At 43.8% G+C, this 25,545-nt stretch overlaps 4 protein-coding genes across 4 annotated transcripts; 3 read left to right on the top strand and 1 right to left on the bottom strand.

The window, feature by feature from the left end:
* The first annotated feature begins 651 nt into the window (after positions 1-651).
* Positions 652-6,041, top strand: nherf4b (NHERF family PDZ scaffold protein 4b). Its single transcript, XM_068601093.1, has 11 exons — positions 652-840; positions 2,603-2,630; positions 3,205-3,269; positions 3,353-3,564; positions 3,657-3,861; positions 3,948-4,084; positions 4,180-4,384; positions 4,474-4,670; positions 5,039-5,245; positions 5,373-5,588; positions 5,690-6,041. Exons 1-11 carry the CDS (start codon positions 747-749, stop codon positions 5,723-5,725), a joined length of 1,602 nt encoding a protein of 533 aa, XP_068457194.1. The 5' UTR covers positions 652-746; the 3' UTR covers positions 5,726-6,041.
* A 1,287-nt stretch (positions 6,042-7,328) lies between these two features.
* atp5l (ATP synthase, H+ transporting, mitochondrial F0 complex, subunit g) lies at positions 7,329-9,410 on the top strand. The gene is made up of 3 exons (XM_068601027.1): positions 7,329-7,440; positions 7,855-8,015; positions 9,209-9,410. Exons 1-3 carry the CDS (start codon positions 7,389-7,391, stop codon positions 9,305-9,307), a joined length of 312 nt encoding a protein of 103 aa, XP_068457128.1. The 5' UTR covers positions 7,329-7,388; the 3' UTR covers positions 9,308-9,410.
* Positions 9,411-11,368: 1,958 nt separating this feature from the next.
* ftr82 (finTRIM family, member 82) lies at positions 11,369-16,640 on the bottom strand. The gene is made up of 7 exons (XM_068600820.1): positions 15,875-16,640; positions 14,402-14,497; positions 14,061-14,294; positions 13,081-13,240; positions 12,922-12,978; positions 12,702-12,770; positions 11,369-12,597 (listed from the first exon to the last, which is right to left on the bottom strand). The coding sequence occupies exons 1-7, from the start codon at positions 16,463-16,465 to the stop codon at positions 12,077-12,079; spliced, it is 1,728 nt and encodes a 575-aa protein (XP_068456921.1). The 5' UTR covers positions 16,466-16,640; the 3' UTR covers positions 11,369-12,076.
* A 4,146-nt stretch (positions 16,641-20,786) lies between these two features.
* ftr83 (finTRIM family, member 83) lies at positions 20,787-24,800 on the top strand. The gene is made up of 7 exons (XM_068600733.1): positions 20,787-21,384; positions 21,791-21,886; positions 22,006-22,239; positions 22,430-22,589; positions 22,675-22,728; positions 23,082-23,168; positions 23,963-24,800. Exons 1-7 carry the CDS (start codon positions 20,806-20,808, stop codon positions 24,487-24,489), a joined length of 1,737 nt encoding a protein of 578 aa, XP_068456834.1. The 5' UTR covers positions 20,787-20,805; the 3' UTR covers positions 24,490-24,800.
* Positions 24,801-25,545: the final 745 nt, after the last annotated feature.

The following is a 25,545-nucleotide window of genomic DNA, read 5'->3' as shown; positions in this document are numbered from 1 at the left end:
ACGAGGTCAAAACCGACCCTAAAACACAAAGGTCATCATTTCAACAAGAGCATTTTATAATTTAGTAAAACATTTTTTTTTAAATGTTTTGTTGAATAAAGGTTCCCAACAAAGTTAAGAAGCCTTGATGCAATAAACACATGTTATGTGGGTCATTTATGCATTTAAAACCTAAACTGGGTCGGTGGCGACCCGAACACAAGAGGAAGGTTAATCATTCTCTTGAAAAGGCATCACAATAAACTGAAAATATCTCCATTGCGGCTTCTCTAAGGCTTCCTGGAAGCCGTCAGGTGAAACAGATATGACCAAGAACAATGTTTTGGTTCACTCACCCTCCTTTTCTCTGCACTTCAGTCGTTCAGTTTTCAGTCACGCTCACCACGTTGATCAGCGCCACTCCTTCTGCTCCTATAAATCCCTCCTTTGTTACTTTTATTGGCTTGTCAGTCTGTTTGGGCGACTCGTCGCTGAGCTTTTCGGCCTTGACACCGAGGGCCATGTCCTGGATGTCATTCTCACGGTAACATGGCGCAGATGTGATACGCATACATGCACAGAGAACTATCGCTATCATAGAGTAGCAAAAAAACGAAAGTCGGGAACAACCTTTGTGTTTTGATCTTTTACACGTACACAGTGCAATGCGAATCAGACCTAACGTATAAATGTGTGTGCTCAAAATATCAGACACAGATTAAACATTGAGCGTCCCTCAAAGGGAGGAGTTTCTGTGGTCCGAATAAATGTTTAAACGTACAGCACTCCCTCTGTTCCATTCCTCTGTGTGGGAGACTGCTGACCAGATGGGAAAGAGACACAACACGAGATCAAGTGCAGGTAATATACGAAAAAAACCTTTCCACATTTTCCAATCTTCGATGTCCAGCTCTGTCACGTTGTCCTTTCTGTCTTCTCATGCTTGTGCTCTCTTGGTATTCTGCTGCGCTGCCTTTAGGATTGCCTGTATGTCGAAAGAAATATAGATTTGAAATAGAACAATGTAATTCTTTCGAAGACTTTAATGAATTCAATCTATTCGTTCGGAAAGGGATTAAAAGAAGTGGAAAAAAGGGATATTTCTAATTGTGATCCTAATTCACAAGTCACAACTTACATCCCATTAAGCTTCAGCGGCTCATCGTTGTGTTTATATAGAGGACCTCTATGCTCTAGGATAATTAAAGGTTTATAGTCGGGGAAAAGCAAACAGTGAGTCATGTCCTGCATTAGCTGTCTGTGGTATAAGCTGTTTCTGCTACTTAGACGACTGAGAGAAGACATTCTTCTGGGAGCATACAGTATCATAACAGTTTGTTTCTACGTGACACTGTCAGCGCAACAAGGACTCAGTGTCACTGACACGATGAACCAAAAAGATAAGTGGAGCGATGACAGTGGAGGTTGAGCCGTCCTCCTGCGCTCTGACACTATGGGGAGATGAGTAAGCATGAGCAAATTCAAGTGCCACTCGGAGTTACTTGTCTCAGACAGGGAGGAAACACCAGCATTACCATATAGATTGCAGTGAGTCTTTAATGATGAACCTGGCTCAGGGTGCGTGTTGACATCCCCGTAATCCAGATCGAAGAGCAAAGTTGCTTCAACAATCGCTCTCTCTCTCCAGCGTCTGTTTTGGTGACACAAAATATCCATCATTAAGTTCATCTGCATCTTCTTCTACATGATATTTTAATGTAAATGTATCATTAGTATAATTATCAATGCTAACATTTGTATTCTGTGACTCTCTCAATGTGAAATAGAGTGGAAATACATATGTTATTGCTCTTACTCTTTATATTTTTGCATCTGGAGAACAGCTAGAATTGTGTTTTATTCTCATCCAGTAACATTAAAGGAGGGTTACAATAGTGTAACAGATTCAGAAAAGCTGTATAAAACAATATTGTCTGCGTAAACTTCACTTACACACAGAACAGACGACTACATTTACATAAATGGTGATCAGGACCGGACCCAAAATGGATCCCTGTGGCACACAACCTGGATTTTAGAAAAGAAGAAATGAAAATAAATGACTAAATTATTCAATACATGTGTCAGTTACATCTCTTTATTTGTCTTTTAAACCCATGAACTGACAAAAACATAGTTTTTGAGGGCTCAAGTATATAATTGTATCTTTAATGTGCTGATACAATAATTAATTTCTGTAAAAATACCGACTGACTGCAGGTCAGTGTCGATTATTTTTCCATCACATACTCGTTGGACATTTGGAACGTGAAGGTGTCTGACGTTCTTTGACTCCCTCCCCGAGATAATAAAGTCAACCACGGTTTTATGGCGCCTTCTCTGATAGTTAAAGTCAGCAGCGAGTCATCCGCGGCTCAAACGCAAATCACACTGTGAAGCCTCACAGTTTAGACGGAGCCGCGCAGACGTTCAGAGCTGTAAGTTCAGAATCATATGCCATCATGTGATAGACTGTTAATCATCATATCTGATACCTGTTGCTAAATATTTGATCTGGGATGTGTTGTATGAGTAGTATATATTTGATAAATATTGTAAATTGTGAGTTTTACGACCTGAATGTTATTGCTGCTAAAGCTATTCAATCCATCTGTTTTTCAAGGTTTGATGGAAATCACAGGGTTGACAGAGTAAGTCTTCTTATCGTCTGATTGTTTGCTCCAATGATTGATTGTTTTGAGATCATCAAACACTACTACAGAAAAATGTCACGATAATCAGGAACAGCGCAGAGCAGAGTTGAACATTTAACCTGAAAAGCAGAATTACACATTTATGTCTCCCCCAAATCTATCACACTAACATGAAATGTATACAGCTGGTCAAGAATTTAGAAAATTGTGATTGACTTCACATGATGACTTTTGGAACACAGTAATCTTTAAGACTTTGGGCCCAAGATAAGACCTGGTGTTCATAGATAAATGCTGTCGTTGTAGTGATAACAACAGGTGAGGCCGTGCCAATAATATGCTCAGGAAGTTTAATGAATTTGTAATTGATGCAATTGAATTCTTTGAAATTTAGATTTTAAAAACAGCATTTATTTGTCTTTTCTTTTTTACAAATGTATCTGCTTAAACTTTAAGTTTAGAGGGAAAAATAGTGCCATTAATTGATTTATTCTACCAAATTTTCAAACTTAACAGTCATTAGTTTGCAACTAAAACTTCAGTGAAATGTCTCTAACTTCTCCTTTTGCAGTAAATTTACATTTAATCCGAAAGAGGGGATAGACAACCCGGTGATGGTCACCGCGGAAGACGCAGGTAGACACATTTTTAATTATCTCCCGTTTTCCAGCCGGTGAGGTCACTCTGCTCTGACTCTCCCCCGTCTCTCCCCGGCTCAGACTCGGTGTGGACACTCAGCCCGCGTCTGTGCGTCCTCAAACAAGAGGACGGGGAGTCCTACGGCTTCCATCTGCGGGTGGAAAACGGACGCCAGGGTCACATAATCAGAAATGTAGTGGCGGGAGGGGTGGCCGGGTGCAGCGGCCTTCAAGACGGAGACAGGCTCCTGGAAGTCAACAACTGCCATGTTGACGACATCCCTCACACCGAGGTAGGAGGAGCTTCTTTTATCATCAAAGTGACTTGGGGGGGTGGGTTGATTTTTTTTAACTGGAGCTGTTTCTTCTTTTTTTAATGAATCAGGTGGCTAAGAAAATAAAGCTAAGTGGACAGCAGTTATGTTTATTAGTGTTGGACGGGGAGCAGTACGAGCAAGCTGTGTCCCGAGGTCAAGACGTCCGAGGCCTGGGTCGAGCTCACAAGGGGGAGGGCTGCAAACCGCCCAGACTCTGCCACATCACCAGGGACCCCGCCTCGGGCCTGGGCATCAACTTCACGCCCGTGGAAGGTAACCAAGCCCAAAGTTCGAGATTAGATAAATGACAGACGAGGGCGTGCGTTATTCAGTCGCTCGGCCCTGTTTGTGCTCTGCAGGTGAGAAAGGCTGCTTCTCTGTGAGCCTGGTGCGGGGAGGTGCCGCTGAACAGGCCGGGGTGTGTAAGGGAGATCGCCTGGTGTGGATGAACGGAGCGACGGTGTCCGACCTCACGCACTCTGCTCTCAGCAGGATGGTACGAAGTCAGCGCTTCTTTTTCATGCCGCTGTGCTGCACTTTGCTTTGCTGATTAGATCAAAGTCGTCAGTCCTCATTATCCTTGTGCTGCAGATGAAAAAATGTGGCAATCACATCACCATCTTAGTGATCGACGGTGAGAGTGAGAAGAACTACATGCGACAGAGGATGCCCATCCTGCCCAGCATGGCCGTGCCACACAACCTGCCTTCCAGGGCCAGAAAGCTGCACCTGGTCTCCGGGTCGGAGGGGTACGGCTTCCTCCTGCGGCTGGAGAAGGCGCCATCCGGACGCACGTGTAAGAGGACGAACTGAGGGTGTGGGAAAGTCACACACGGGCCTTCTCGACTCGAGTGAATATCTGTTTATTCTTTTTGAATGATGTAGTTCATGTTCTGCGTGAGATATTCGGCGGCAGTCCAGCAGAGCGGGCGGGCATGCGCGATGGAGAGATGCTGCTGGAGGTCAATGGGGAGTCGGTGGAGTCACTGACGCATGAGGAGATTGTGGACCGAGTGAGGCTGAGCGGACAACAGGTCTCCCTCACCACCATCACTCTCCAGGGGCTGGACTTTTACACCCAGGTGGGCTTCGCTGACCGGATAAGTGTCTTTTTCAATAGAGATTCACGATTGTTTTCTGTCCTGCTCCTCAATGGTGGAGCAAGCTCCCCGTTGACATCAGGACAGCAGGAAGTCTCTACATCTTCTGTCTGTTCGACTACACCTTGAATAAAGAAGGTAGCGCAGTAGTAGTACTCTAGTAGCACGTAAATGTCTCTTACAAATAGATCTTTGTAGTTTGACTTTATTGAAGAAATTGTACTTTTCTGATTCTTGTTGTTCTGATTTTTTTCTTACGGTCGAATTCATAATGATTGGAGACCATAGCTGAGCCGGATTAACATCCGGATGAAGATCAGTGTTCACCATTCCCTTGCTTTGTTTTGCAGTTGGGTCTGTCGCCTCTTCTGTTTAGTGAGGACGGTGCTGCTGAGAGAGAAAAGGAGAGCGGCGTATCAGCCTCTGCAGGGGAGCCGTCACCACTAAAGGAAACCGGCTCCTGCCAGGCCCGGCACTGTTCTCTCCAAAGAGGCCCGCTGGGGTTTGGCTTCAACCTGGGCTGTTTCCCCCAAGGGCCCGGGACCTTCGTCAGCCAGGTGGGGACGAAATACAACATTCGCCACTGAGGCCAAAAGAACCAGAAGAGAGCGGGCCGAGATGTTATTATTGATGGTCAAATGTGGTTATATTATTTATTATCTTTATCTTCCTCGCCCCCTGTAGGTGGCTTTTGGGGGCTCTGGGCAGAGTGCCGGATTGCTTGAGGGTGACGTGGTGATGGAAGTCAATGGACAAAATGTGGAGGAGAAGTATCTGGAAGATGTGATGATGCTTGTGAAGGAGCGAGGACAATTTATTACCTTACTCGTCATGGAGAAGACTGGCTACAACAAGTTAAAGCAAACTAAAAGCCCTGCTGGAGATATCAGTGACAATAAGGTAAATCACTTTTTTAAAAATGTTTTCTACCACATAATGTGTAAACACGTTTATTTCAATGTCCACAATATTTCACATATATCTTCTTGTTTGTATCTCAGCAGGAGGAGGACAATTATGAGATTTCTTTTTTGTGAGCGTCAAAGACAGTCTGAAGACATTCAACCGTCAAATGTGTCAACTGAAGAAAAACATGTTATTATAGTTGTTGTTATTATTATTATTGTTGTTGTTATTATTATTATATTGGTCGAGATTGCCTTAATTAGATTGGGGTTCTCAAAGGAATCAAAAGATGAAACAGTTGAAATAACCGAAATGAAACTGCAATGGCGCCAGTTGAAGAAATGTTATAATGTGTATTTGATATGAAAATGTATTATGGGACAGTGTTATACATTCAGTGATGTAAAACTTTTAGCCAACAATTTACACATTTATTCTCAATCAGATGACACATTTTAAAGGACCATCATATATCACTATACTTAACTATCTGTACTATAATTACCCTTTGCGGATGAATAAAGTATCTATCTATCTATCTATCTATCTATCTATCTATCTATCTATCTATCTATCTATCTATCTATCTATCTATCTATCTATCTATCTATCTATCTATCTATTTCTTATTGTTCAAATATGAATGGAAACCAGTAGCTTTGATGAATTAGAAAGAGATTTGTAAATTTAAAAATATATAATTTTGATCATCAGTAATGTAAAGCACTGGTGATAAATGAAAATAAAAACTGGTACTGCAATGATGTTATCGCAAAGGGTTAATTACATTGTTGTCATTGGAATGAAAGTGTGTGTGTGTGTGTGTGTGTGTGTGTGTGTGTGTGTGTGTGTGTGTGTGTGTATGTGTTTGTGTGTGTGTGTGTGTTTTACAAACAGTATTAAGTATAAAAGATACATCAAAAAACTTGCAGAATGTTTGTTTATTTAGATAAACACTAACATCAAATATAGTTGTGAAGGAGGAAAAAACAATGTTGTTATGTTGCACAACATCTGTGTTTTTGAATATTGACCAACCAAATGTAATCGAGCCGAATACATAACACAAACACGTCCTGGTGAAAATGAATATAAGAATGAATAGATTCAAGTTTCTAGACAAATGTAAAAGTAGGGACTAGCACAACACATATAACAGCTAAATGTATACCATATATTATGATTTATATGTAACTGATCTGACCAAATATACTAGTCTATTTGACCATGACATAATTTGGTGATTTTGAGTTCTCCATTCTCCAACAGACTGACTTGTTGATTTGTTGTCAGAATTTGCCAGTTATGTGGCCTTGAAAGGTAGACCAGAAAGAATCTCACACATTTTTCATAAATCAATACCTCACATCTTCTTGGTCGCTCATAACTGGGATAACTATTTAACTCATGTCACTCATACACTTTTATTTCTATTTCTTATTAACAATTATCTATTTTAATAAGTATGTGAACTATCAAACAAACTAAATAAATTATTAAGGTTCAGGTTTCGCTTCCCTCTAATGAAGCTCAATTATATAACTGATTTATAAAAGGTAGGGAAGGAAATTTAGGAAAATTAGGAAAATTAGGATATTAGATTTTCAAACTATATTGAAATTATGGAAACGTTCAAATGTTACTCGCGCCACACACGCACATAATTTAAAATGCGACCCATCATAGAGAAGCGTGCTATTTCTTTCTGTACAGGCAGTTGCGCGGTCAGTTAAAGTCCCGGGTCCTTCGTCTGGAGGTGACATTCAGTTGGCTAGCATCGACAAACGCTTCAACATGGCACAGGCAGTGCAAAAACTGGTCGCTAAAGTACCAACCCTGCTCGGCGGTAAGTTGATGTATTGTGTTATTCATCTTTATATGTATGTAACAATATGGACTGAATAGTAGGCAGTATAATCTTTATTGACAAGACGTGAGCTAGGCCGATGCTGTCAGGGACACTCAGCCATCCATTGAATGAAGGGGGTAACCGTTAGCTATAGCTAATGCTATTCGGCACAGAGACACTGAAGTGAGATTTCATGTTGTTTTCCTTTTGTCTTACTAAATAGTTGTTTTAGCCAACTAACACGCGTGACTTGTATTGTTTACAGTCATTAAGAATAAGCTATGTAAAGCTAGCTACGTGGCTAAAGCTACCAATCAAGATGCTAAGAGCTCCGCAGCTCAATGCTAACTGGAGCCGCAGCGTAGTTAGGATAGTTGAACCTGACTAATCTCAGTATTTCTTCTCCTGTAGCCGCTGTCACCTTCTCAAAGCCTCGGCTAGCGACCTTCTGGCACTATGCCCGCGTTGAACTTGTCCCACCTTCCCCTGCCGAGATCCCAAAAGCCATTCAGGGGGCTTTACACGTCATCAAGGGTCTCCAGTCAGGACGTCTCGGTCAACTCAAAGTGAAGGTGCGTGTGTTATTGTCAGGAAGACCTTGGTGTGTGTGTTTTTATAAAGAGAGAGTGTGTCTGTCTCCTCGCGATTGGTAAACATATAGCAAGTATATTTGGTCAAAAACTATCGTGACATGCAATTTCATTAGAAAGCCTAATGCAAGCATGCACCGTTTATTTCTCAGTCTGACACACGAGGTTGTTGTCGGTGTCAGAGAGGACAGAATAAATTGCCATACAGGTTTGACTGCCTGCGAACAGTAAACACGATTAAAATGTAGCTTTATTGAATTGCAATTTGATTTGCCTAAATTGGCCAACCTTGATACAACCTTTTCTGACCCTGGCAGACCTCACAGAGAACACCTTTCTCTATTAAGCTGTTAGAACATATTTTCTAAGTATTACATTGTGGAGGCCATATATTAGTAGTAAGCCTTAAAATCTTGGTAAATCAGCTACAATTACGAATAGGTTAGCGCGTAATCTTCATCTATCTTTGGTCATTCATGTCATTTGCAGGTCTCTGTAATGGCCCACACTCCACAGTGACCCATTGACGCAACTAAATTGTTGTTTTGTAAAAAATTAAAGGCATGATACATGTCTTACCATTTTTAAAGGGAAGGAGACCGTAAATATTTTTGGATCTTGGAACCTGGCAAAAGTAATTGGTCTTTCGTCATTGATAGTCTGTGCTGTACAAAATCAATTATCAAAGTAAACATCGACAGACAATATTTTCATTGGTGGCTAATATCACGGTTTACTTGATATGCTCATGGAAAACCTGGAAAAGTCATGTTATTTTAAAATAGTTAGTTTTACGTCTGGAAAAGTCCTTGAAAAAAATAAAATCCTAAGCATTTTGGAAAAGACATGAAAATGTGTTAAAGTCATATATAATAACTGATATGTTTTTAAAAGAAAGATGCTCAAAATATAAGCAGACATACATACAGGCATCTATATAAATGTTTATTCTTTGACTCAAACTATTGTCCCTCATTCATTTGTGTTATTTGAGGTTTACTGTATGCTTTGGAATCCTCATTGTTAGTTTAAATACTACATTTCCTCACTTTATGTATACACCAAGATGTCACTAAATGTTTGGTAATGGAAATCCGTCGGTCAAAATGTGTTTGAACCCTGTTGATTTCTCTGCAGACAAAAATCTAATTAATTTTTTCTTCTTCCTCTCACAGGACGCTGTAAGGAATGGACTGGTGGCAACTGAAGTGTTGATGTGGTTTTACATTGGAGAGTGCATTGGGAAAAAAGGCATCATTGGCTATGATGTCTGAATTTTGGACTGTCATGCTTTTCTTTTCCATTTGAGCGTTGTACGCTCAACTTCCTGCAAGAATCATGGGAACCAATAAACCAATTATCTATTGTTTAAAATAACTTGTTTTGTGACTCGTTTTGTCTATTAGAATACATGAATGTTTATATTATATACACATTGTAATGGTCCTTGGTACTGTGGACGCTACATTGTTTGACAAGAGACACTGTTCTGGTTGATTAGTTAAAATGGCTTTTTAAAAAAAAAAAATGCAAATATGAAAACTCCAGCACAGCCAGATTACTAAGAAGCCAGATTTATAATCTGTCCAGTTTGACATTTTTGTTAATTCCATCTTCTAGTATAACCTACTCAAGCAACTAATACGTCACAATAAAGCTAAGGTCACTATTACCATGATCGTCAAGGTCACTATTACCCTGTATACCAGTATAAATGTCTCACAGTGGCTCAGTGGTTAGGGCGTCCGCCCTCGAAACCGGGATGTCACAAACTGAATGAACCTTCATCATTTAGTTCAGTGTCCAGATTGTGCCCTTTCCATTCAAACTGTGCGTCACGTAAAGACCCAGTTAGAGCAGCTAGCACCGAGACATAGAGCCTCTGCTACTGCATAGCACTAGTCTATGTACTGCATAGTACTAGTCTATGTACTGCATAGTACTAGTCTATGTACTGCAGCGGGCTGTGGAAATGTCACAGTCTAGTGAGTCTAACTTGGCTTTTGTATTATTCCCCAATTTGTTGCTGGTACATATTACATACACTGGTAGCAGTAGTGTGTCCAACATGGATATCCCTTTTATATATTCTTTAAATGTATAAATAAATATAAATAAATAAAATATATATTGTTCTGTAGGAAAATGGAAGATGGATGATAATGTTTTCTACCAATGGAGTAACTAGAACCTGCTGTTTTTAAAGGGTTTACCATATTTTTTACTGTAAATTCTTAATCTGAAAGAAAATACCTCGTAACTAGAGCAGTCCGATTATTCCGGAGTATATCTCAAGATGTTGCAATAAATATTTTTATTTTATTTTAAAAAATGCAAGTTTTGTTGGTTATTCCGACTAGTATAACCTACTGAAGCGACTAAAACATCACAAGGTCAATATTTACATACATATATATATATATATATATATATATATATATATATATATATATATATATATATATGTATATATGTATATATATATATATGTATATATATGAATTTTCCACCAGCCACCACTGATATTTATATATTGTATTTCAAAAAATGCACATTTGAAAGTCTTCTAGTATAACCTAATACATCACAAAAACCGATAAAAAATAAGCTCAATATTTACATTAACATGATTGTCAAGGTCACTATTAACCTGTGCATATACATATTTGTCTTTTACAGTGGATGAGTGGTTTGTAAAATAAACAAACCAACGTAAGAACTTGTTCCTCTTCGTTAAACGTCCAGTTTAACCGTATTTTTCAAAATAAAAGTAAAATAATAAAAATAAACGCACTTTACAACAAAACATGGAACCAAATACATTTTGCTCATGGCGGACCAAAACATGCCACAAAAAACAACACAATTAATTGGCAAACAGTTTCTAACTTTAGCACACATTGAGTTACTGCCAGAGGTCACTTTTCTTTTTTTTTACAATTCAGTTTGTGTAATCCAGCGACAGAGGGAGCTGTTCCTGTCGTCCATGTTCAGCAGCTGTTGGTGCTGTAATTTGTTTCAGAGCAGGTGGTTTGTTGAATAAAAACACAATGGTTCACATCCCAGTTCAATACTTAAAGAAGGACCAGTCTTGGTTGGTCCAGCTACTTGCTGTTAGAGCACAAACAACAAAAGAAAAGTAGTCCATATCATTTTATAATCCAAAAGATTGACCATTCATTTGTCAAGATAGAAAGAACACAATGTGATCTTTGTTTGTGCTTGTGGAGGAATAGATAAATAATCTCAACACCAAAGTGAATTCATTCATTTAGCTCTTTATTTAGAACTACAAATGAACAATTTTGTTACAAAACAAGTATTTTTGTGTACTCTGGTTGTCCATTACATAAGCAAACATACATACAAATTAAATAAGGGTTAGTTCAAGTGAAATAACACACAATAAGGACTCTCAGCAACTCCGATAATATCAAAACATGACAAAATGAAATGACTGTGAAATATTCCTCTGAATGTGTTGAAACCATAATAATACTAATGCTGATGCACCGACATGAATGTTATTGTGTTACTCATCGCGATCACAAGGGTGCAACATATTTTAAATGACTGATGCAATGATATTGGCCAACAACGGCATGAGCTATCATAATAAAAATGCTCTTATCTCAAAGAACAACCTTTCATGACATCATCACGTGAAACTTGCCGCACCCTTTATGAAGTATGTGTGTATATGTAAAAAAAAGAAGTGAGACATGATATAATATTATACAGCAGTTCTGCTTGATGCCAAAGACTTTGCATTGTACTTGTGTGATTAAGTAGTAATTATGTATTTCATTAATATGTGATTTGAGAGCAAACTGTAATATAAACTGTGATATACGCGATTGTGTAGTGTTAAAAAACAAAGTGTATACACGTTGGACAGGAACGATATAACTTCAATAATGTGGTTTGGTACAGTTTGAAAAATATTGCAAAAATATATATTCCAAAAGCACTGCTGTATATGATGAGAAACACACGGAAGAGGCTGTCAAATTTTTCAGATGAGAGCTCAAACTATCAGGCGTTCACTTGACATTGCAGATCTTGACCGAGGTTCCTACTCCGAAGCCCGGATAGAGGGGCTCCACGAACGTGGTCTCGAACCTGTACAGGAGGCTCATGGAGTTGCCGATGCTGTAAAAGGCCAGCACGCCGGCGGAGTGGTCCAGGTACACGCCTATCCTGGGGGAGTGGGGCCCGCTGACGGCCTTGTCCACCCGGTTGTGCCAGGCGGAGTAGCCCGTGTCGGAGCAGAGCAGGCTCCAGGATTTGTCGTTGTAGCCCAGCAGGCACAGCGAGCCCTTGCCCTTCCGGCTGATGCCCCTGTACGCCACCCCGATGGAGAACTCCCCGTTCCACTCGATCTCCCAGTAGAAGCGGCCCCCGGACAGGGCCTCTCGGCACAGCACCTGGGCGAAGCTGTCGAAGCGCTCCTGGTTGTCCCCGTAGGGCTGCAGGTCCCGGGTGCGGATGACTTTCCGGTTGTTCTCAGAGACGTACAGCTCCTTGTAGGCCGTGCTGGGGTCCAATTTCAGCTGGCAGAAGTCTGCGGAGCGGAGTCGACGCATTTTCAGAGTGATTCATGAGCAACCGAGAAAAATTGGGTCGGAGTTCAATTGTCTTCAGTTGAATACGACCCCGGATACTTACATTTCACAAAATCTGCTCTGCTCTTTGGCTCTGGGGGAGCAGCAGGCGCGTTGTCCACCGTTTCTTTGCCTGCACATGAAGAAGCGCCGCGTCAGCTCACACACATGCCTTTAATAACTGTGAAGTCACTTTGTGGTTTGCCTCCTACTATTTAGTGTCAACCTCAATAATAATTAACCTCCCGCAGTCTCATACCGCTATAGGACGTGACAGCACTCACCTCTGCTCCTTCTGTCCAATGTCCGACTCTCCGTGGTGTACACAGGGACCTCGTTCACTGTAACACAACACATTCTCACTCAGCAGGTTTTTCTGGCGGGTTTTTTCTTTTCTGCCCCATCACTCAGAGGCATTGTGTATTCTGCTGCTTCGGTCACACCTGACTTGGAGATCTTCAGCAGCTCCTCTCTGCCAAACTCCTCCAGGCGGTCTTTGATCTCGGCGACAGCTTTCCTGACAGACCCGAAGGAGAAGTCCGGGTTCACCGTCACTCTGGGTAGGAAGCCGTCGTCGGTGGGCGTGCAGAGGTAGTGGAAGTTCTGGCGGGAAGAGGGAAAAAGATGTCGTGACGAGGACGAAGGCGACGTCGAATGCGAGCCGTGAGAGGTCAAACAAATGTATTTTACACACTAAGAACATGGTTTTAAAGTGTTTAATCTTATGGAAACCGTGCGCGAAAATCTTCCCGCGCCAATTCTAAGTCCCAGCATGCCCCATTAAGATAATCTTTTGGCTTAAAATGCGTAATGTTTTCGTTTTAAAACCAAACGACACAGTTTTTTGAATGAAACTCCTTCCTAACAGGCCAAGACTTTGTTTTTTTGTGATTTTTGTTGCAGATTCAGATTCTTTAGGTCCTAATCTTTCTAAAAAAGTGTCTTATTGACGCTCCAGGAGGCATTTTTGGGGAATCTTGCTCATATCATGCTGGATGTTCATAGTTAGGATCAAAATATCTTTTAAAAGGATTATTTTTTGCAGATATACATTTTTTTCCCAAGATTTTCCTGAAGAAATACGTATAATACACACAAGTGTTGGAATTCATTTGGGGTTCCTACAACGACTCAAACACAGAGGAAACGGAGCTCTGGAGACAAAAATGGTTCCAAAGTTTTCAACTTCAGAGATGGATTCATGGGATAACCAAAGATAGGAAATATTTATGAGCAATGAGCATCTTCAAATGCCTCCACCCAAAATGACACAAAGGATTTAATATGTCATTACACTGTCATTGTAGTCACACCCATTATTAAAAACCACACCTGTACACTAACTACTTCAGCATTTAGGCTCAAATCAGATCTCCAGATGCATTTCTTCTTCCAACAGTTGCTTCCTGATGCCGTTGCTTACCTGCAAAAAGTGGATGTGGTCCTCGGTGCTGTACAGCTGCTTGAGGCCGGTCTCCTTTTTCTTCAGCTCGTCGATCTCTTGTTCCAGCCGCTCGATCAAAGCCTCGGCCTGGTTGAACGCCGCCTTCTCGTTGATGCCGATCAGCTTGGTGACCTCCGACCTCATCCTCTCAATGGAGCGGATCATGTCCTCGAACATCTTCTGGCTCTCCACCATGGCTCTCTGGGCCGAGTTCTGGACAGACACTCCAGGTGTCAGTGGTGTACAGACGACACCGCTGTACAGAACTTATCTTATATCTAATATATGTCTTCTTGCATGTAAATGCATGAAACCCCTACCTTCAATGAATCCACAGCAGTCTTCAGCTCGTCCAGCTCCTTCACCCTCTCCTGGCATTTTTGTCTAATCTCAGCTTGGGAGATTCCCAAAAGTTTCTGCGGGAAAAGAAAAGGCACATTACACACCCATCTATTTCTAGTTTTGTTCAGCGTGCACTGCTGTACATTTGTTTTTGTTATGCGGCAGAAGTTGATCATAAAAATCGCATTAACTCGGATTTATACGATTTAGTTGAATGCCATGCTGTTTTATTGTGCCCCATATTTGTTGGCTCAGTAGAAAAAACATTCTTTCCCATCAAGGAATATCTGGGGAGGCCCTTTGGCATGTCTAATAAAGCCCGCTCAAAGAAGCTTCTTAATACGGCCGGCTTTTATCTCGGAGGGGGGGTAAAAGAAATCTGTGCAGGAATTCTGATCACGTTAGGAATGCGAATCTACCGCTGCCTGACTTTAAAAGAGATGTTTCAAGGTGCACGCAGCACTGACACACAGAATAGAGGGGTTCCTAATTCAGCTTTTACTCGAGCCCACCAACCCATTCTTCAAGATAAGCTTGAGGAATGTGGGGAATCTAATGGGGGGGTGAACATGAGAGGTGGAGGAGGAAGAGGAGGAGGAGGGGGGCGAAGGGAGGGAAGCGAGAGACGGAGAGAGAGGAGTGTGAGACTCAGGTTGATAATCTTTGGATGAGAGAAACCAGACTCACGACGTTGTGAAGGAAACAGTGGGGTGAATGATCACCCCGTCATTATATAGCCCGGCAAAAAAACACAGCTGAATTACTCATAAGGGAAAAAACACCCAGTTGCTCTGAATGCTGCAGATTTACACCGCAGTATCTGTCGACTTATCTCCTCTTCATCCCTTCACTGTGATTGGTGAGTCGTTTGAATGTGCTTTGCCGTGGTTTTGGACGTGCGTTTGAAGGCCTTCCCTCCCTGACATTCCAGTATCGTTACAGACCCTGCGCTCCCACAGGTGGGGTATCGACGAGGGAAGTCAAGAGACAGTTTCTGTGTTTCTCTCCCACAGCTGGAACGCCGCATTCTCTGACAAAAAAAAAAAAAGCAGCTTTCACAGGGCGATAACTGGGAAGACACTCCCCCGGCTTTCCTGCAGCTAATCAGAGAGCTGGATTTGTTTTGGCGGCGAATGCCTGACAGTTTTAGCTGATATGGTGAAATGGGTCAAAGTACAAGCTGCCAGTTGTAGCGCTGGGTAGGGGTTGGGGAAAAAACACTGTTTGCTTTAACTCTAAACACTCCAGCGACTGTGCAAATATAATGATCCAAGCATCTCTTTTTAGTAGTTTATCTGACTGTGAAGCACATTCAAGTTGAATTAGACGAGTCCCAGCTTGCACTGAATCCACTGCTGACATGAAATCACAGTTTCACTCTCTGAAAAGCTGATATATGTGTGTGTATGTGATACATACGTACGCTGATATTCGCATTAACGGGACGTTACCTGTTTCTCTCCCCTCTCCGCCTCGGCAGAGACGATGTCGTGGCCTCTGTGTTCGCTGACGGTGCAGATGGCACAGATACACATCTGGTCGGTTCGACAGAAGAGCTCCAGGGACTTCTGGTGCTGCGGGCAGATCTTCCTGTCCAGGTTCCCCAGCTCGTCCACCAGCTTGTGCCGCTTGAACGTGGCCGACTCGTAGTGCGGCTTCAGGTGCTTCTCGCAGTAGGACGCCAGGCAGTTGAGGCAGGACTTCATGGCCTTGAACTTCTTCCCGGTGCAGAAGTCGCAGGGCACGTCGCTGGGCCCCGCGTACAGGTTCCCCTGCGACGTGTTGAGGTTGAGGTTGAGGCCGCTCTTCCGGATCTTCTCGGCCACCATGCTCAGGGTGGTGTTGGGCCGCAGCACCGGCCTCTGGGTGAACGTGATCTTGCACTGGGGGCAGATGTAGATCCCCGTGTAGTCGGCCTCGTTCCAGTAGCCGCTGATGCAGTCCATGCAGAAGCTGTGGCCACAGGGGATGGCCACGGGGTCCTTCAGCAGGTTCACACACAGGGAGCAGCTGAAGTAGTCTGGAGACGTGTGGTTAGCCATCGCGGGAACAGACAGAAAGTGCCAGGAGCAGATAGAGAGTCCGTCGAGTGCGCCTGGGAGCACCGCCCTCGAGAGTGTGTGTGGTGCAGCCAGAGACAGGACCTACTTGTATTTCTGAATTCCAGAGGTTATTGATTGAAAGCAGGCAAGGCCCTCCCCCTGTGCCGAGAGCATATCTAGCCCTGCCCAGCTCAGATAAGCAGGTTGAGCAAGGAGGGAGAAAGAGAGAGAGAGAGAGAGAGAGAGAGAGAGAGAGAGAGAGAGAGAGAGAGAGAGAGAGGGCGGGCAGCAGAGAGGAGCACAGAGAGTGAGCAGAGTGAAAAAAAGAGAATGAATGAAATGTAAAAAAGCACTCCAAGTGGCAACTAATGTGCCAGAAGAAGGAGGAAAAAAAAGCTTCCCTCTTCCTCGCAGTTTCCTTTATACTCTAAAGTTCTCATGCGGCTCATCTGCAGGCAAAGTGCGCGCGCGGCTCTCGGCAGCTGTATTTCCACCTATTGTTGTCGCACAGAATCGCCCATTGTCTTAAACCGGTTGTCGTCCGACAAACATTAATGCAGCCTGAAGTACTGTAGGAATTCCAGGGACCACCCAGTGAACAAACAGAGACACTCTGAGCTGAGGGGCAGGAGTTTTCAGGGCTTTTTTCTTTTCTTCAAAAACATCGGGGATGTTGCTGCTCCTTTTCCTCTCCGGAAAACATGTTGAAAGATTAACCTGCTGCAGGCCGTTTGTCCAAGAGTTGCAGTATTTACACGGAGCCCGGTCAGACCGGTCCGACTGTGTGTGTACAGGTCGACTCGAGATGTGTGGAGGTTTGACTAGAGGAGAGGAAATATTGAGACGCAGAGCGGAAACGTGCGTGCGGCGTGCGGCACATTCCTGCCAGGTGTGTTGTTGCAATGCATGTCTCACATATTTGTGTTTCCTCACCGGTCATGTTGCACTTTGTCTTTCTTCAAATATCTCATGCTTACCTCGTGCAGCCGGGGGACACGAGAGGAGACCCGGACTCATACGACGTCTGCTGACGTCATAGCGTCTCATTAACATTTTAAATGAGCCTACTGGTTTCTGTTTGTTCAAGCGTCATTACTGTGAAGGGAATTAGTAGTTCAATTGAAGTGTATTCATGATATATACTGTTCTACCTTGATGTAGAATCATGTAGCAATCAAACAAAATGTCATTTAAGGTTGTAAAAAAGTGCATTGGCTGCACCTTCGGGTTCATAATTGCATTACTTCATACGCGCTAGGCAGTTTCACCTCTCTCCATATTTGGTCATGTTTCTGATAAGCCAGTTTTTCCTTCCTTCCACTAGAGGAAATAGCAGCGCTCTCTGCTTACAGATTAACTCCTTGTTTGTGGCACGGGCCGCTGCACCTGGACACAAACCTTTTGATTATTGATGGTTTATTGCATTGAGTTTCTAGCTCATGGAAGAGAAGCGTACAGCGGACGTGAGGCCGAGACGTCTCTTTCTTTCGGGAAGTGAAAAATATGCCGCATGGCATATTTTTCTGTTACAAGAGACTTTAATAAGACTTAATAACAGGCTGCTCTGAAGGAGTTTGCATGCCTGTTAAACAGCTCAGTGTTCCTCCATGAGCACAGACAGAAACTCCACAGACGCCTGAAGCTCGGTCCAAGTCCAGTTCAAGGAGAGAGGTCACGCTGCCTTCTGCAGGGAAAGTGCACGGGAACACAAACGGCTACTCGATGAAAGGAAACAAGCGGGAGTCGTGCAAACTGGGAGATACAGTCATCAAAATGTGTCCTGCGAAAACACATTTTGCAACGTCTGCCTGGAGATGAGCAAAAAGCTGAGTGTTGAACACTGTTACACGAGTACGTGCTGGTTTCAAACTGCACCGATCCCAAAATAAAGGCCTCGTATTGCTTTTTATGAGAAGAATATGCAAGATTCAAGATGTTTTTACTGTCATATGCACAGATAACAGACAGTTATTCTATACAATAAAAAGCTTTTGCTCGGTCCTCCTAACACAGAATTACAATAAACTTAATTTAATAAATAAATAAATCATAAATAAGGCACAACATATAAAAGATATAACAATATTGCACGAATATGATAATAGTATTGCTATGATAAATATGACAATATGATAATACTATTGCTATGATATGATAAAATATGAATAGTATTGATATTATAAATATGATAATGGTATTGATATGATAAAATATGATAATAGTATTGCTATGATATGATAAAATATGATAATAGTATTGCTCATTGTGTCTTTATACACTATGCATTGCAGTATTTCTGGATGACTCTTGAGGTTGCGATGGTTGAAATCGCCGCTGCAGCAAACACAGCGTCCGGGTACGCAGATGCAAATCTGACATAAAATACAACCTGGCATGGTTAAATTGTGTGTGTGTGAAAATGTTGAATGAATACATATTTGTTCAATCTAAAAGCTAACAGTGGGTCTCTGCAAAATGTGCACGATAAGCGAGCCGGTCAGATAAACTGAGACTTTCTTTTGATTTGTTTGCTCGCCACTGATATGACACCAGGACGTGGGCGTGGAGAAGCATCGGGCGTCCACTGGCTCCGATATCAGCGTGAGGTTTAATAAGGGAAGGCCAACAGGTTCCTCTTGTCCATAAAATGTTGATACTTTTGTTTTATGGAAGCAAAGTCCATCCCTGGGTTAAAAAGCAGGTTAAAGGGCCGGCGATGTCGGTGGAAGAACGCAGGGGGACAAACGGAAATCTTTTAAGAAATGCTTTGCAAGACAGTGAGAAAAAAGTTCTCGTTGAGTTGAGTTTCGAGGCCGGATGAAGTGACGTTTTAAAAGCTGCCGGTGGAGTTTGTAATTGAGCAAGTCACAATGACTCAACCAATTTCACCGGTGTGCTGTGTCGCCGTCATTAGAGATAGAAGACGACAGGACGTGCAGTGAAAGTTCAATCTGAACCTTTTTTGAACCATGAGATAAAGACGTCATCATATAAATCATAATAAAGTCATTCTTACACGTGTAACATCACCTAGATCGGCGGCTCAAGGTCTTTTGGAGGATGACGATTATTTAAAATAAAATAAAATGTCCCAAGATGTTTTCATGGAAAACAAACACACATATAAATATAAAAAAAATTGCAAATATCTGTTTCTGTGTTCCAGCTTTCTTGTTATTGGCATCAACCTATCAAGATGTTCAGCGTGGAGTGCGACCCCCTGCCACTGGATTTATTTTTTGGACAAATAAGAAGCCACATATAGGGTCACCTATCAGCTGCAGTGTCTGTTGTTGACGGACAACAGACCTTGTGATGTCTGGCACTCGGCTCGAGCCCCGCTGGCTCTCGCACAATGGGATCTTTGAAGCCGGCTCTCTCGGCCCTCCTGTTATCTGGGCTATCAAGTGGAGTTGCATTCCTGTCGCCATTTCCACTGCCCTGAAACTCCATCTTGGCTTAGAGGTGTGTTCACCGCGAGGTGAAAATCCACAGAGCGAGGTATTTAGCTCGGAAGAGAGTTGGTTTGTCAAGCCGCACATGATCTTACTCGGGAAGAGCTGAAAATGCAGTTTCGGTGTTGACTGACAGAAACTGCCGTCCGGCCAACCCCTCAGAGAGAATCAGTGGCAATGAAATGCAAAGTGAAGAGTTGATAATTAACTAGTTCCAGGTGAGGTGAAGGGTAGGGCCGTCCAGGAGCTAACCGAGGCCGACAGAGTCGTTCATTTGTCACTGCAGTCGTGTTATTAATCGTCTAAGTGCACAAAAATAATCTCTTGAGGTCATTTTGTGTCTCCATTGAGGCGATCTACAAATGAGACGACGCTCCACTGTAAAGTGTGACACACCTGCGCGTTCTTTACCCTACAGATATGAATCGCTTCCTACTTTTTAATGCACTTGCTTTTTTACTCATCTTTGTACGAGTACGACGAACCGCATTCCAGTCCGCACTCGTCATGTTCTGTTTGCACCGCCTTTGTTCAAAAGTGAATGAAAAAAACCCTGCGAGGCCTCTATTGTTTCGTTTTTTTTAAAAATAATAACAAACTAATGAGGAACTACACCTTCGCAGGCCAAACCTTGCATCTCACGCGCACGCATTTCATTCATCGTCAGTGCATTCTGTAACTGATGGAGTTATTCACTGTGTCCTTTCCTTGCCCCGCCCTTGTTTGACTGGTTTCGGCTCAACCAGTTGAGCCGCCCTCTCTGTTTACTCTATATAACTCACTTGCGTAGTAGCTGTGTGATCACTCTGCCACTGTGCTGCCGCGAGCCACTTGACTGCTTGTGTCTACTCAGCATCTTTGCAAACTCGGCACCGAATTGCCTCCATGTCGTCCGACCAGGAGAACTGCCACCTGTGTAAGGAATACCTCCGGGACCCCGTGTCCATCCCGTGCGGCCACATCTTCTGCAGCGTCTGCCTGAAGACGTACTGGGACCATGCCGACCACACGGGCTCCTACATCTGCCCGGAGTGCAGGGTCACGTACAGCAAGAGGCCCACGCCGAGGCGCATGGGAGGCGGCTCCCGGTCCTCCACCATCCAACGCAACTCCGAATCCTTCCCGCCTCCGCCTCCGTCCCCCGACTACAACTACGCCGGGCCCCAGGACGTGGGCTGCGACATCTGCATCGGGAAGAAGCACAGGGCCGTCAAGACCTGCCTGATGTGTCTGGCCTCCTACTGCGAGAAGCACCTCAAGCCCCATTACGAGTCCAGCACGTTCAAACGGCACAAGCTGGTGGACGAGATCGGCCACCTGGACCGACAGATCTGCCCCCAGCATCAGAAGGGTCTGGAGTTGTTCTGCCGCACCGATCAGATGTGCATCTGCGTGCTGTGCACGGTGAAAGAGCACAAAGGTCACGACATGGTGTCCGCCGAGCAGGAGAGGGCGGAGGAGCAGGTACGTTTGACGACGCCGGTTTTCAGCTACAGGTTTACGAAGAGCGACGAAATGCTCTCACGTGATTAATGCGCCTGAAGCCTTTTGTTATTTGTGAATCGGTGACACAACGCACCTGCGGCACGGTGGCAGGTCACTCTCGACCGAGCGGCTTACAATAGGTTAAACAAACAGTGTGCGAGACACACCCCGGGTTAATAAAGTTGCTTCCTGCATCGAGAGCGTCCAGGGTCAACTTTGAGCCGCACATTGCTCCGTTATCTCTGCTGTCGTAAACTGTACCGTCCGGGAAACAAAAAAGGCAATAAAATATGCAGATTTGAAGATTTTTGTCAACTCGAGATGTCGTTTTGGAGGGATTGTCGTCATCGTCGACAATAACGCCGGTTTGTTTTCCCCCCCACAGCAACGGCTGGGCGCCACCCAGGCCGAGATCCAGGAGAAGATCCATGACCGACTCAAGCAGATGGAGGAACTGAAACAAGCGGTGGACTCGCTCAAGGTTTGTGCCTCTAAGCGTAGACGAACCCTCGAGTATGGAAAGTCGTATCGACGACCAGCACGGACGGCATTCCTACGTGCATTCATGCAACGCTTGCTTTTACCGCTTCCCCCGTGCAGAACTCAGCCCACACGGCGCTGCAGGAGTGCGAGAAGATGTTCGCCGACATGATGCGCTCCATCGAGAGGATGCAGCAGGAGATGACCAAGCTCATCGCCGCCAACAAGAGAGCGGCGCTCAACAACGCCGAGGGCCACATGGAGCGCCTCACCCACGAGATCGCCGACCTGAAGAGGAGGGACAACGAGATCACCCAGCTGTCCCGCACCGAGGATCACATCCACTTCATCCAGGTGAGGTCGGCCACGAGCCAGAGCCAGAGTCATCAAAAAAATGCATTTAATACGAGGCGGCATGTCCCGTTTAAAAGTATATCAGCTCATGTTTAAAAGAAAGAGAGAAAGATCGTGTTGCACCGTGCAGAACGGTGGAAAAACAAACACTTTGGAAGAACATCTTATCGTGTTTTTCCTCCCCGCGTAGAGCTACCACATGCTGATAGCCCAGACGGAGGCGGAGGAGCTGCCGACGGTGACCGTCAACCCGTACTTCACCTTCGGCCCGGTCACGAAGGCCGTGTCCGAGATGAAACAGCACCTGAACGAATTCAGCAACGACGAACTGGTCAAGGTGGCCAAGACGGGTGAGTTCAACGGCACCGGATTTAAATACTCTGATATGTTGTTCATGGGCGTCATCTTTATTGCTTTTCTTTTTTCCTTTGGCAGTTAACAAAATGACCTTCTGCCAACTGGACGAATCCAAAAAGAAAAAGTTGAAAGGTAAGTCAGCCGTTTAATAGAAATAACTCGCCTGTGGTTGATTGAATGGGGGATAACATCGTAATACAGACTTGCAGACAATCCATGAATGCAGCAGAGCATTAATATTTAGACATTATAGAGAGAAACATTTAAAGTTAAGCATCCTTGGATATGGGACGGTTAGTTTAACCCTTTCCCCCGTCCTGAGCTGTGTTTGTGCGGTCCCGTTTGATGTTATTCATTAGTGGGGGTCACTCAGGTGTCATATGGTAAATGTTTACTTTCATAAGGTCGTCAAACTGCCAGCATTAACACACTCCTCAACGCTTTTATATTCCCTCTCCCTAAATGATTCACATTTACTTTCGCAGGTGAAGAAGCCGTTCAAGCCCTCCAGTCCCCCGTGTACAAGTCCGTCCCGGTCCAGGACCCTCAGCACCGCGACGATTTCCTGAGATGTGAGTCTCAGTTCCTGCTGCTCCTTCTCTCGCTGCTCTCACGGCTCAGCAGGCAAATGAACTGCTGATGAGTTTCTCCTTCTGACCCCGTGCTTGACCCCTGAATCTGGTCGTAGGAACTGTACTGAACGTCCTGCAGTGTTGACGGAGACTGAGAGGCCGACTCGTTACAAATATATCAGCTGGCACTCTCGCAGATTTGTGATTTTTTTTTTTACGTTTGCAGTTGAAAAGCTTCCTCCTTGTTTTGAGTGAGTGTGTGAAGCTCTGATGTTGACCGAGAAAATCTGAGTAGATCCTTAAGAAAACGTTTTCTGCTTATATACAAGTTATTTTTACTGCTATTCAATTGAAACAAACTGCGTAGTCTCTAGAGGAGAAGCGGTTGGAAGGTCACCCAACAGTTACAGATACAGATTGTCAGCCGGACTTCTGTTTGTGGTCAGACTCACGAGCGGTGTTGAAACCTCTGGCATTCCAGATAATAGGTCGGGAGATAATAGGCCGAGCGGATCTCGGAGAGGCCGGCGGGTGTCCCACCGACTGTGACCCACAGAGGTGGAGATAATAAGCAGGTGACATCCAACCTCCGTTATTATTCTGATGTCTGTGTCCAGTCAGAGGGTGACCCACTTCTCCTTTACATCAAGCAAACGTATCTAACAAAACCAGAAGAGCTAACTACCTGGTGGCGCGTGGGGTGCTTTGTCCGTCTTGTGGTTCCTCCTTCACGTCCAACCCAAGCAGTGGAACCGCTTCCTCTTGTGAATGAAACGTTTGCTTCATCTCCCTAGATGCTTGCGAGCTCACCCTGGACTCAAACACCGCCTACAGACAGCTCTACCTGTCTCGTGGGAACAGGAAGGCCAGCCTCAAGAAAGACCCCCAGTCGTACGGCGACCACCCCGCCAGGTTCGACTCCCTGCCCCAGGTCCTGTGCAAGGAGTCTCTCTCCGGAGGGGCTTACTACTGGGAGGTGGACTGGAGCGGCGAGGGGGCCAGCATCGGAGTCACCTACAAAGGCATCAAGAGGACGGGCTACGGAGACAGCTGCCGCATCGGCTACAACCGCAAGTCCTGGAGCCTCTTCTGCTCCGACGCCAGCTACTCGGCCCGGCACAGCAAAGACCAGATCGAGATCAACGCGCCCTACTCGTCGCGCATCGGGGTGTTCCTCGACCACGGCAGGGGAACCCTGGCGTTCTACGGCGTCGGGGAGACCATGTCCCTCATCCACCGCTTCAAGGCCTCCTTCAGCGAGGCCGTGTATCCGGGCTTCTGGGTCTGGTACGACTCAGCCATCACCCTCATCAATAAGTGATTCAGTACCACTCTTCCTATGATCAGTGTACAAATGTGATTCAGAGTGGTATGTATTTACAGACCAAAAGCATGACTATTATCTGGTAATATATTTTAATTCTTTTACAAGACGTTTTTTATTGACTGTGTGTCGTGTTGTGATTCGGGGAGAAACTGTTCTTGACGTCTAATATGTGATGTGATGTGTAAATATTGTGAAATGTCAGATCAGGTGTACGAAGTGAATACATTTAAATGACCAATTGAAAATAATGAAGGCTCTACTTGATCAATATATGTCACATGATTATTCCTACAGGTTATGATACAATGCTTACGATGCAATTGATCAATAAACTTCTTCTTTTTTTTAAAATTATGATTTCCTTGTGTCAAATTATTTCTTTTTTTTTACATCATACTTCCATTATCACAAACTTTAACTCATTCATCACCGTTCAGGCTGCACGCCGAAGGAGTATAACAAGTATTCATGCTTGATCTGACTAGATTCAATGTTATCCCTAAAAGAACACATCCACCAGCTTTAAGTTCATTTAACAGAGCTGTGTGTTTGCATTACCAACATGCATCTGTTGTGAGACAGAGGGAGAGAACGTGGTTGTGTTATGATCAATATAGCATGTTGTCTGAGCAGAGCTGCCTTTGAGGAGCTCTGAGAGGTTCAAGAGGAATCGTGAGGTGTGACTGAGAGGCTCCTGAGGTCACAGATGGTTGAACTACATCTAGCTTTTGAAATGTTTGTGGTATGCTGAACTATGGTTTGGTCCAGTCTGAATAGAAAGATCTTTATCATCGAGTTAGTCATTAAAGGTCTGGATTCAGTATAATGCGAGGCAACACATTAACTTGTTTTCTTTCCCAAAGTAGTTCCACTTGATTATTGTTGGAGATAACATTACATGCAATTCAAGATAGTGACTTTATTGTTCTCTTTACTAAATCTTAAGTACACGTAATGTCAAAGTATCCTGATAATAAGACTGTATTGTCATTTTGGTTTCACTGGCAGCATTTTACAACTAGGAACTAGAAAGATAATAAGACATGTTTT

Source organism: Clinocottus analis, unplaced genomic scaffold (assembly GCF_023055335.1).
Source record: "Clinocottus analis isolate CAN_PGR_092001 unplaced genomic scaffold, fCliAna1.0.p SCAF_5, whole genome shotgun sequence".
In the NCBI taxonomy this organism is placed as follows: domain Eukaryota; kingdom Metazoa; phylum Chordata; class Actinopteri; order Perciformes; family Cottidae; genus Clinocottus; species Clinocottus analis.
The sequence above is the reverse complement of the archived record's forward strand: the minus strand, read 5'-3'. Positions and strand labels throughout refer to the sequence as shown.